At 31.4% G+C, this 12,949-nt stretch overlaps 2 protein-coding genes across 9 annotated transcripts in view; one reads left to right on the top strand and one right to left on the bottom strand.

The window, feature by feature from the left end:
- LOC144837981 (uncharacterized) overlaps nt 1-12,949 on the top strand; it is a 213,204-nt gene that overhangs the window by 152,018 nt on the left and 48,237 nt on the right. The window lies entirely within an intron of this gene.
- Nucleotides 1-12,949, bottom strand: part of LOC144837970 (cGMP-specific 3',5'-cyclic phosphodiesterase-like) — a 29,651-nt gene that overhangs the window by 1,478 nt on the left and 15,224 nt on the right. For 2 of the 8 annotated variants that reach the window (XM_078693287.1, XM_078693291.1), the window contains 9 exons: nt 12,707-12,850; nt 10,760-10,906; nt 10,037-10,144; nt 8,066-8,175; nt 6,588-6,675; nt 5,835-5,935; nt 4,858-5,074; nt 4,384-4,467; nt 2,893-3,010 (listed from right to left, as the gene is read on the bottom strand). In XM_078693287.1, coding sequence (XP_078549413.1) covers nt 2,893-3,010; nt 4,384-4,467; nt 4,858-5,074; nt 5,835-5,935; nt 6,588-6,675; nt 8,066-8,175; nt 10,037-10,144; nt 10,760-10,906; nt 12,707-12,850 — 1,117 coding nt within the window. Of the gene's footprint in view, nt 1-2,277; nt 2,326-2,877; nt 3,011-3,570; nt 3,656-4,383; nt 4,468-4,857; nt 5,075-5,834; nt 5,936-6,587; nt 6,676-8,065; nt 8,176-10,036; nt 10,145-10,759; nt 10,907-12,706; nt 12,851-12,949 lie in introns of all 8 variants that reach the window. The other 6 variants (XR_013611595.1, XR_013611596.1, XM_078693290.1 and 3 more) reach the window with 6 other exon arrangements.

Raw genomic sequence — 12,949 nt, 5'->3', positions numbered from 1 at the left:
TAGTAGTGTTTAATAATGTACATACTCTAGGAACCCAGTAGGAAATCAAAGGAAAACTTTTTATATTCATTTTATGTAGTAGATACAGATGTGACTTTAATAACAAGTGTGTGTAACTTTAATGAGAATTTTAATTGAAGAAACGCATTATGTTTTTGATAATTTGTCTTTCTACAATGTCCAATGACGATAGTAAAGCGTGGTTCCTACTAGCGACGAGATGCATGTACGTACAATGTAAGAGAGTTGTATATATATGGCTGCAGTCGCGTGCTCAAATTTGAGTTAGTGTTTACTGACCAACCGACAGACCGACCAATCGACCAAACATAGTGAGCTGTAGAGTCGCGTTGCACGCGACTAATAATAACATGAGACAGTTAATAATAACTAATAGTTAAAAATCCATCACTTGTGATTGGTCAAATCACTTATGTGTGCTTGCATTGCGTTCTAGTGGGAACCAAGCTTTAAGTCACACTGAGGTTTGCAAAGCCTAGCTGAGCTATTTGGAGAGATGGACATAATATCTAGATATTCAGTATTCAAACTAGTCTTGGTATCTGTGACATTAAGTAAACTTAACATTTAGTCTATATCTTCATCAACCATGATAAACATGGAATTAAATTTTGGTACAATGTTAAATAAAATGATACTTCAACTTTTTTAATTTGCAAGAGAGTCCGTTTGCCGGGCCATAGCCATGTTCTGTCATGATGGAAGCGATCAACTCATGGCTTGGTTGTTGTAAAAAATGCTAATGATATTTAATCAATGGGATACATCACAAGTGGTGACTACAACCATGGTTTGAGTACGACTCTGATGGTGGTGACCACAACCATGGTTTGAGTACGACTCTGATGGTGGTGACCACAACCATGGTTTGAGTACGACTCTGATGGTGGTGACCACAACCATGGTTTGAGTACGACTCTGATGGTGGTGACTACAACCATGGTTTGAGTACGACTCTGATGGTGGTGACTACAACCATGGTTTGAGTACGACTCTGATGGTGGTGACTACAACCATGGTTTGAGTACGACTCTGATGGTGGTGACTACAACCATGGTTTGAGTACGACTCTGATGGTGGTGACTACAACCATGGTTTGAGTACGACTCTGATGGTGGTGACTACAACCATGGTTTGAGTACGACTCTGATGGTGGTGACCACAACCATGGTTTGAGTACGACTCTGATGGTGGTGACCACAACCATGGTTTGAGTACGACTCTGATGGTGGTGACTACAACCATGGTTTGAGTACGACTCTGATGGTGGTGACTACAACCATGGTTTGAGTACGACTCTGATGGTGGTGACTACAACCATGGTTTGAGTACGACTCTGATTGTGGTGACTACAACCATGGTTTGAGTACGACTCTGATGGTGGTGACTACAACCATGGTTTGAGTACGACTCTGATGGTGGTGACTACAACCATGGTTTGAGTACGACTCTGATGGTGGTGACCACAACCATGGTTTGAGTACGACTCTGATGGTGGTGACCACAACCATGGTTTGAGTACAACTCTGATGTATGTTAGAAATTGAATGAACATTATGTTAAAATGAATGGTCAGTTTTTGGTTTTTGTAAGTGTAAAGCGCTAGGTAAATAGTGCTTAATAAAAATTTAAAAAAAAGTTTTTTTTGCGATAAATAAGTAAAAGTTGCATCAAATGATAGATTAAAGTGATATTTGTTTTTGCATTATGGTACAATGAAAACCAAGTTTCAATACCATATTCTAATTGGTTTATTGTGATCAATAAATAAAAGTTTAAAAAAATGAATGAAGTATGTGATTATTACGCATTTTTTGCTTAAGCAATTGTTGTATTCGATTGAGAACTTTTGTTGTCAACATAAAGATTCATTGAGTACTTTTTGTATTCAAATTGTAAATTTTAAACGGATTGTGCTCAACAGAAAATCATTCAAATAGACAACGTTAAACAATGCAAGCTTTTTCGTTAAGAACAATCTCAATGCTCAAAATACTCCATTAAATAAGTACGGAAAAACTGTACTCAACGGTAAAAGTTCCAATCGAATATGACAAATGATCATTATTACTACTAATCTTGTTTTAACAGATTTTGTAATTTTTTATGCAATAGCTTACCAATACTTATGTACATATTTTTTTTTAGCAAAATTGTAAATGATGTTTTAGTACAGTTAATAATAGTTTTTAAACAATGATATTAAAAAAAAATCAACCTCCAAATCGTGCAAATGTTTTTGTTAATGAAACTTACACAATTTTTTGTTCAGATTCATGTGAAATGTGGTTACAGGATATTAGTCTGTAAAGTATGAGAAGTAAAGAAAATGTCAACAGACACAGTAATCAAGTACACCTTATTTGACCTAGTAAAATGGTGGCCTGATAATTGAGTTTAGAACGTTCTTTTTCAGTTCATTCACTTGCAGGAATATGATGGCCTAGCCCTGGTTGACCCAGAGACAGCCTGCTCCTAGTTTAATGGTTGGATCCAAGCCTGTAGCTAGAATGGTTGAATCCAAGCCTGTAGCCAGAATGGTTGGATCCAAGCCTGTAGCCAGAATGGTTGGATCCAATCCGTAGCCAAAGGGTGCAAAAATCTTATAAGCTAGGCTAGATCAGTTAGGCCTAATTTATTATCACTTTGCTGCAAAAAGGGGGATTAATTCAAACCCTCGGATTTGGGATCAATCATTTGATCTGAAAAAGAACCTATGCGTGGGAATATATATAGTACTTGGTCAAATATGGTAACACATAAAGTAAGATAATTATAACACAAAAGATTAACTGGTACAATAAAACACTGGGCGTGGTATCCGTACATAAGGTAAACTACATCACAGACAACTACCTTTTCAAACCTTACCCTCCACAGTTTCATCAGTTTGTACTTTAAGACTTTCATGCAAGTCTTGCCAATGCTGGCGATTATTTTGCAGCCCATCAAACATGGTCTTCAATGGACTCTTCATTTTAGCAAATGTCTAATGTTAAGAAACAACACAATCCAAAAACACAAAAAAAGGGGTTAGTAAACAAGTATAGTATTTAAAAATCATGCAAGTTTATAAAAACGTTATAAAATAAACAAAAAAAGCATTTTATATAATTTTAACATTATCATCATAAAAAGCATACATGCTAATATTGTTATATAAAAGTTTATCAAAACTCTGCACCAACATATTGACTAGAGGTTCCAACAAGAACTTTTAATATATTTCCTCTGGTCTAAGCATTCTCAAACACACTGAGGAGTATATGTAGTACATTACAGGTTGGGCAAGATATAATTACCACACTAACAAATTATTTAAATACACTGTATATAGAAATCTGTAAACATCAAAATTGTGATTAATAAAATACATTTAAAAATATAGTTAGTTGCAAAACTTTGAAACGTATTAAACATTTTTAAAAAAACATTGTTAACGGCAAAATGCTTGGAACTGGATAGTTAGAGATTAACAAATATATAAAAAGGAAAAATCTCAAGCATAAAGAACAATAAAGATACTTGAATGATTTTATTTTGGCTAACCGTCACTAATAGCTTGCCAGTTTTTGCGGTTGTTCATAACACCGACATACATTGGCTTTAGTCCTGGCCAAATCTCTGAAAATTTCTAGAGAATTTGAATATAACAATTACATGAATGTTTCTGAAGAAAAATCATAAATATATTCTGCTCGTCGAGGGCTAAGCTACAACACAACGGATGTTTAATCATCACTAAGTACATGATCTGGCCTTTGGCTATTATATGATAATACGAAATATCTCATTAAATATATTCTAAAAATAAGCTTTGAGAATTAGTTTTTTAAATTAATATACTGTATATGAAATTAGCTTGGAATGAAAAACAAAGTAGAGTATATTCTAAAACAATTCAAATTAATATCAATTTCTGATTCAGCAGAATTTAATCCTATTTTTAGTTTCGTATCAAATGTTTAAGACAAATCTAGTTCAAAATCTTAAAAGGAAAAAAATATTTTAGAGTTACTAGATGCAAATTTATATATGTTGAAATTGTAATTTGGTTTTGGTCACTTTCCATATTAAATTTATTTGGTATAAATACAATAACTAAAGCTCTGTCTGCATTATCAAACTTTATGTGACAAAGAAATGTGATATGCCAATAATATGGACATGATGTCATATCACTACCATATTTGGGCATATCACTACCACATTTGGGCATATCACTATCATTTTGGGCATATCATTCCCATATTTGGGCATATCACTACCATATTTGGGCATATCACTACCATATTTGGGCATATCACTACCATATTTGGGCACATCACTACCATATTTGGTATAAATACAATAATTTATTACCTTGTAAACAGGCATACAGATAGCATCAATGAATCCAACTTGCATCTTGGGAAGGTCGTCTTTCTTTTCTCTGTCCATCATGGCCTAAAAGAAAATAGTAATTTATAAAAAGCAAAAATATAAAGATATTGTTTGAGTTTTTGAAGATTATCATGGCAGTAACCAAGTATAAACTTACTCGGTTGATTGAGTATTGAATAATGAGTGGCCGAAGACAGTAGATCCATTCTCATTATGGTTGTTGGTTTAACTGGTCTAACCCAGCACAAACTTACAATTGGTTTAACCCAGCACAAACTTACAATTGGTTGTTGGTTTAACTGGTTTAACCTAGCACAAACTTACAATTGGTTATTGGTTTAACTGGTTTAACCTAGCACAAACTTACAACTGGTTGTTGGTTTAACTGGTTTAACCCAGTACAAACTTACAACTGGTTGTTGGTTTAACTGGTTTAACCCAGTACAAACTTACAATTGGTTGTTGGTTTAACTGGTCTCTTTCCATGTCACCTTGTTCAAAGAACTCACTAGCAACCATTTCAGCAACACGTTGTTGTACTTCCCATGGCTTAGTTATTGCGGATACGTCACATGCTGTCATCATCATAGCGCGTAAAAGGTCACGATTATCGTCATTTGTCCAGTCCGGGTTGCCACATTCCACCATTTCAAAAAAGTTGTTACGTTTCCTATATGTACATAATAATACAACATACAATATAGGCACCACAAACATATTTTAAATAACGCATGCTCTTTTGAAGTTGCATGGTGTTTAATGTGAAAGGGGTCAAAGTTCATTTAATCAACATGCAAATAGCTGTTCTGAAATAGAAAATATCAGTTTAATGGTTATTAATAGATTGCTTAGAAAGTTAATTCTAATCTCAAAAAGTGATTCACCATGGAAATGGTCCATCGAATGTGGCCAATCAGATACACCAGTTTTATAGTCATGGCCCCTAGCCAATCGCGCACCACTACACTAAGTATTCTCATATGCAACGATGTAAGACTTTTCAAAAGAAAACAACTATTCTATAACAAAAATATATTATGAATTTTTTTATATTTTAAGTTACTGTTTTTATACTACATAATAATTTTGAACAGATATACAGAGGCCATATTTAAGAGCCCTAGCCTCGTAGGCATCACTCCGCTCTCTAGCCAATCTATTATTATCTCAATGTCGATCAATTAATAACGCAAATGTTTCTGAAGTAGACCTCATGACCTAGTGTGTGGATAGCCATTTAAAGTTCTTGCTTATTATAAACCGTATGGTCAGTTTTGCGTAAATATACTTTGACTGAAGTTCCATTTATGCACTTAAAGGCTGACAATGTGCTGTTATATTGACAAACTGCACATCCATTATCTTTATTAACCACTTAGAATTATTTCAAAAGCCTACTACAGTATGAATTCAAACTCCTTTTCACTTACTTGAAATAAAGAGCAAGATCTGTTGCTAGAATCGCTGATTCTAACATCTTCAACACAGACTGATAATCTTCTGCGGACAAGGACTGGAAAATGTTGTTATTCTGCAAAATAATGTTTTCTTTAAAAATAATGTTTTCTTTAAAAATAATGTTTTCTTTAAAAATAATGTTTCTTTAAAAATAATATTTCTTTAAAAATAAGGTTTCTTTAAAAATAATGTTTCTTTGAAAAAAATATGTCTATAATTTACATGGGCAGTAAATTTAACAGGATTAGGAAGGATAATGTAAATATAATAATTTTATAAAATAATCCTGTCATAAAGGCTTATCGCAAATAGCGCGCGCGACGCATGGTGGGAAGGGAGCAAATGTCAAAACACATACAGTACATATGTTGCTTGTACGTACACGTCGTGACGTTTGCTCCCATCATGCATTGTGCAATGACGTCCATCATGAAATCAAGATATTTTAGATAAACCTAATTACATGGCCCAGGAGGAGAGCACCTGATACAGGCTACTATAAATAAGTAAAATGAGGGGGGGGGGGGGGGGGGGGAAATAAATATATATATATGAAGCACATCAGTTTCTGAAACTGAAAACATCAATGACAGCTTGATGCTCTCAATAACTGTTAACAAAACAAGTTACAAGTTCTTGTGCTTTCCTGTATGCTAGTAAACAATACATATAATATACCAAAACAAGACAGCAATAAATAATAAATTTAATAATTCTGAACCTACTTCACTATTTAATATCATAATGCAATGATCAAAGTGATGATGCTCCATTACTGAGGTTGTGTACAGGAGAGCAAGAGGTGACGCTGTCCTGAAACAAACAACAAAATTTTTTATTTTTTTATAATAAATAGACACATTAAAAATGTTAAACCTGGAGCTACATTTAAACAAATGAAACAATTCTATCAATTTGCATAAATTGATAGCAGTGCAACACAGGTATATCTTTTTTGAAAGATGTATTGTCCCCCAAAAACATGAAAAATGAAGAATAACACAATCAGACTTTTAATAGCCATTTTGCAGTTTTAATCAAGCTATTTCTGTAGAAAAAAAAACAAAATCAATTATTATTTCACTTATAAAAAGACAAACTGTTAAATTCAACCAAAAACTCATTGTCTTACAATTTAAGTATTTTTTGCTTTAAATTACATTTTGTTGAGGTAAATAACTTTTTTTTATCCAGTTTTTGGTAAAAGTGAATAACTATAATGCGACATTAAAATGACATATTCAACAAAAAATGTTTTACAACTTATTTTTCAGGGGTAAAATATATCTTTAAAGGTTTGCTGTCAAAACTATACGTTTCACATAAGATTTTATGTTTTGTAACGTGATATTGAAAAGCAAAATCTTGCGACCTTCCGACATCAAAGTGTGTTCAACTCAATGTCATGCATATTAGATGCTTAAGTATACCTAGCACTGCCTTAATAATCTGAAATCCATTATGTAAAATGAAATACAAATTTGAAATGAGTGCCTGCAAATTGCTGACGGCGAGGTACAGAGTTTAATGTTGACATTCTAAAAGTAAATGGATTAAAAAGGCACAATTTGCATTTCGTACACAGTGCAAGAACTGCAGTCGGTCAATTAGTCTTAACAATATTACTTAAATGTGTCCTTCGGTCAAATATAATTAAGTAATTCTAGTCATTTAGGCCACTACAGCCAAAATATAAGTGACACTACAAAAGTCACGTCACATCAAGAATTTAATAAGATAAATTATGGTATTATCATGTTTTGATGACTTGTCAGTAATTTAATTTGAATATGTGATGATTATTTTCTCTTATTTTGTCATCTAGCATAGGCATAATGTTTCATCTGTAATACTGGTGGTTGACAATAAATTACAGGACCAAACTTGATTAATTTCTTCATTTTAATGATACAGCATTAGACATTTTACATACCCAGAAACATATGCATGTTTACTAACGAACTGGTTTTTAAAATTGAATTTAACCTTCATTCTGGTTTTTTTAAAGTGAAATCGGTATTTTTGTTCATTTCTTTCAGATTTGGGAGACAATACATCTTTAAGAATGAAATATTGAATAGAAACTTCTTATATATACACATATGATTACAATTAACATAAGGAAAAAAACTAAAACAAATATAATCTTATAGCATACATAAACCTGGCCTAAATATATGTGTATAAAGACACTACTACATACTTTTGTTGGAATGTGTTGTTGGTACCCCTGTGATCTAGATCATGACATAAACAAGCAACTATGAGCACCATATGCTCAATATCTGAGAACACGTGTTCCATATCACCTGTCTGAAAAACAAAAAGTGATGCCATCTTCAAGCACTGTCTACACTATCAAACAAATATGGACATGATGATGTCGTATTATTTTATTTATATAGCGCTTTTCCAAATTAGTGTAAAATGATCAAAGCGCTTTACATCAGCACACCCAACAATGAGTTACTTCTTAGGAAATAGATGTGTTTTGAGGGCTTTTTTAAATTTTAAAACCGTGGTTTGTTCCCGGATCACTTATCATATCTGGGCATATCCTACCATATTTGTCAAACTAGTTTGATAGTCTAGACAAAGCTTTTTAACTTAAGCAAATACATAAATAGACCTGTCAGTTCTGGTCTGTGTATAAATATACCAATTTTTTAAACCCCACATTACAGCAATATTTCATATGATTTTTTAATACTAATTTAAAAATCTTAGAAGTAGAAATAAACAGTATGTACATCATACTAAAAATAGGATGAAGTATTATATCAATAAATTAATCTTTAAATACCTCATTACGTGATCAGATGTGTGCGTAATAAATCTTTATTATTATTAATGTGTATTACCAAATAAAATACCATGTTCAAATATAATCCCACCTAATCCTCCTAATTTAGGCTAAATTCAGACAAAAGAGTTAATGGATAATTCCAATGTTAATGCAATTCAAGTATATTAATCTTACCGCCCATTTTTCACCAAATTTCATACCAGACCCCAGCGACTTAATCAGCTATGTATGGTATTAACATAAAGAAATCTATATATTATGATATATATTATTAACTATCTTTATTCAATATTTTTATTATAATTAAATTTCACTAACAGGCTCATTAACATAACCAAGCGATATAATAATATATATTGATGGAATTGATTGGAATTGATGGAAATTGTTGGAAATTGATGGAATTGATGGAAATTGATGGAATTGATGGAAATTGTTGGAAATTGATGGAATTGATGTAATGTAATTGATGGAAATTGATGGAATTGATGGAAATTGATGGAATTGATGGAAATTGTTGGAAATTGATGGAATTGATGTAATGTAATTGATGGAAATTGATGGAATTGATGGAAATTGATGGAATTGATGGAAATTGTTGGAAATTGATGGAATTGATGTAATGTAATTGGTGGAAATTGTTGGAAATTGATGGAATTGATGGAAATTGATGGAATTGATGGAAATTGTTGGAAATTGATGGAATTGATGTAATGTAATTGATGGAAATTGATGGAATTGATGGAAATTGATGGAATTGATGGAAATTGTTGGAAATTGATGGAATTGATGTAATGTAATTGATGGAAATTGATGGAATTGATGGAAATTGATGGAATTGATGGAAATTGTTGGAAATTGATGGAATTGATGTAATGTAATTGATGGAAATTGTTGGAAATTGATGGAATTGATGGAAATTGATGGAATTGATGGAAATTGTTGGAAATTGATGGAATTGATGTAATGTAATTGATGGAAATTGATGGAATTGATGGAATTGATGGAAATTGATGGAATTGATGGAAATTGTTGGAAATTGATGGAATTGATGTAATGTAATTGATGGAAATTGTTGGAAATTGATGGAATTGATTGGAATTGATGGAAATTGTTGGAAATTGATGGAATTGATGTAATGTAATTGATGGAAATTGTTGGAAATTGATGGAATTGATTGGAATTGATGGAAATTGTTGGAAATTGATGGAATTGATTGGAATTGTTGGGAATTGTTGGAAATTGAAGGAATTGATTGGAATTGATGGAAATTGTTGGAATTGATGGGTATTTTATAAGACCCTAAATAAACACATCAGGGAGCATTATTATTATATATACAGCTAACACATCGGAGGGTATTATTACCTTCAGCATACAGAACATAGTTTGAGCAACATTGAAGGCATGCCTCCAATTATGGTAGAGAACAGCCCTGTAGTTCTTGCGTACACTTAATAGCCAGCTACACATTACCTAAGGCAACAAGCAAAAGAATTTCAAATATAAATAACCTGTCATACTTAAATAACAACATAGCTGGCTGGCAGTCAGTGTGTATGTATAAAGCTTAGGTTAGTCTTTTAAGTATGAAAATAATAATTAAGATAAAGTAAAACATAATTTATTATTTATTTTTTTAAATAAGAAAGAAGAAAGAACCCCTCCTTTGGGACATCTCTATTCAGGTGACTTCCCTTACAGTATATGGACACTTTCTTATGTCCCATATGGTGGGTAACCTTAATAGGGTTCTACTGTACTTTCAAAGCTTAGGGTATTTGCTGCTGATTAGTATAATCACTTTATTTTATACACAAATAAAAGACGACTTTAACATTAATTTATTTTTATCACAATAAACCACTACTGTATTAAAAAATAATTAAATGAAATATGTTTAAATATGTTCATCTTCTTTTCTAAGATGAAATGTTTTCTTTGCATTTTATCTAATTTCTGTTTTTATATTGCAAAGTGAATTTTAATAATGTAATATGTATTGTTTTATATACAGTATATAAATATATCCGAGTCAGTCTATAATTAGCACCTCACTTTGATATCAAATGGAATATAAAATCAACTTACTTCTTTTGGAATGTGAAATTTGCCAAGGAAATCAAACTCCATCATCATACTCAAAGTAGCTTGTAATGTCTCCTCCTCTGTTAGCTGTAGATCATCAAATTCAAAGGAATATAGATGTAGATCCTGACATGTACCTGGTACAGCACTCTAAAAAAACACAAGTTATTCCTCATGATGATTATGATGATTTAATTGTGATATTGTAGTTTTATTTCATTCATACAGCCTCGTGGAAGAATTTTGTTGTGTTTTGTTGTGAACGAGGCTCCGTTTTAAAATAAAGATCTATTATTATTATTATGATTGTAATCCAAAAATAAAATGATGATTTAATTGTGATATTGTAGTTTTATTTCATTCATACGGCCTCGTGGAAGAATTTTGTTGTGTTTTGTTGTGAACGAGGCTCCGTTTTAAAATAAAGATCTATTATTATTATTATGATTGTAATCCAAAAATAAAATGATGATTTAATTGTGATATTGTAGTTTTATTTTTATTTATCTTTTATACAGCCTCGTGGAAGAATTTTGTTGTGAACGAGGCTCCGTTTTAAAATAAAGATTTATTATTATTATTATTATTGTAATCCAAAAATAAAAAATAATGTTTTCACTTAAAAAGACAAAATAAACGGTTAAATTCATCCAAAAACCAATTGACTTCCTGTCAATTTGATTTTTTTGTTTTAAATTTTAGTTTTTTCTTATATAATAATATAATTTTATTTTTCTATCCAATTTTTGGTCAAAGTGAATAACTATTACGTGACATTAAAATGACATATTTAACAAAAAAAATGTAAACAATTATTTTTTTAGGGGGACAATACATCTTTAAATTCATCTAAAACCCCATTGACTTCCAGTCAAATTGACAGTTTAAATAATTTTTTTTCGATCCAATTTTTAGTCAAAGTGAATAACTATTATGTGACATTAAAATGGCATATTCAACAAAAACATTTTCAGGGAGACAATATATCTATTTCACATTGCATAAAAGCTTTCTTCCAATGTTTGCCATCCTTAATCATAAAATCCATACCGATTTCCTAATGATAGGTTTGTGTGGTAATAATATGATTGATTGAATTCAACGGTGTGTTGAAGCCAACAATTCTCCCTTAATCATATTGCAATCAGAAATATAACGACGACAACGATGTTACTTGAGGTGCTTCACGTTAATTGACAATCGATATGGAAATAAAGTAGAAAGAAAGCAATCAGCTTTAGTATGATTCTTTAAGTAATTAATACTGTCTTTACAATCAATATAATGAGGTCAGGAATGAGCTAGAGTTGTAACGAAAATAATTAAAACCAAACTAAGTTATGCAACTAAGTTATTAACATTTTTATTTAAGGTGTTACAAATTTAAAATTAATTTCTTTAATAATTGTCTTTACAATCAATATAATGAGGTCAGGAATGAGCTAGAGTTGTAACGAAAATAATTAAAACCAAACTCAGTTATACAACTAAGTTATTAACATTTTTATTTAAGGTGTTACAAATTTAAAATTAATTTCTTCAATAATTGTCTTTACAATCGTGTGGTTAAGCAAAACCAAAAATCATTTTATGCATGAATGAATGAATGAACGTGTATAGAAATTATTTCTCTCTCAGGTGTGTGCTTATTCCAACGCTTATCAAAAATCTTCAAACCGAGACATACTGTATTGGAAATAAACTATCCATATTTGATATTATTATGTTCAAAAGAAAATGGCATATTTGTATTTGGTGACATTAAAATGGCATATTCAACAACAAAAAGTTTAAAAAATATTTTTTCAGGGTGACAATATATCTTTAACTTGACTCTTGAGGTCCTTTTGTAAGACAAGACAATGTTTCAAAGGAAGGCCCAAGTTATGTATTTCTGATTAAATGTAAAAAAAATAAACTTATGAGTTTGAGACTTAAAACCTGACAAACCTGTAATCTGTTGATTTCATCTGGTTGTGCACATGCATGGTATGAGAGCACCTCAATGGCAACCTTTTGTTTGGCCATCAGCAACGTTGCTTTCTCGTACATCTGAGTGTTGTGTATTCCAAGACCACAAAATATAGCAAATGTCTAACAATCAAAAGTAGAGAAATAAAATAATATACAACAAATATGAAAGTAGTGGTTATCAATAAAAGGTGATGTAATGCAAAGCTCTGTCAAAAATAT

This window comes from Antedon bifida, chromosome 3 (assembly GCF_963402885.1).
Source record: "Antedon bifida chromosome 3, ecAntBifi1.1, whole genome shotgun sequence".
Lineage (NCBI taxonomy): Eukaryota > Metazoa > Echinodermata > Crinoidea > Comatulida > Antedonidae > Antedon > Antedon bifida.
The sequence above is the reverse complement of the archived record's forward strand: the minus strand, read 5'-3'. Positions and strand labels throughout refer to the sequence as shown.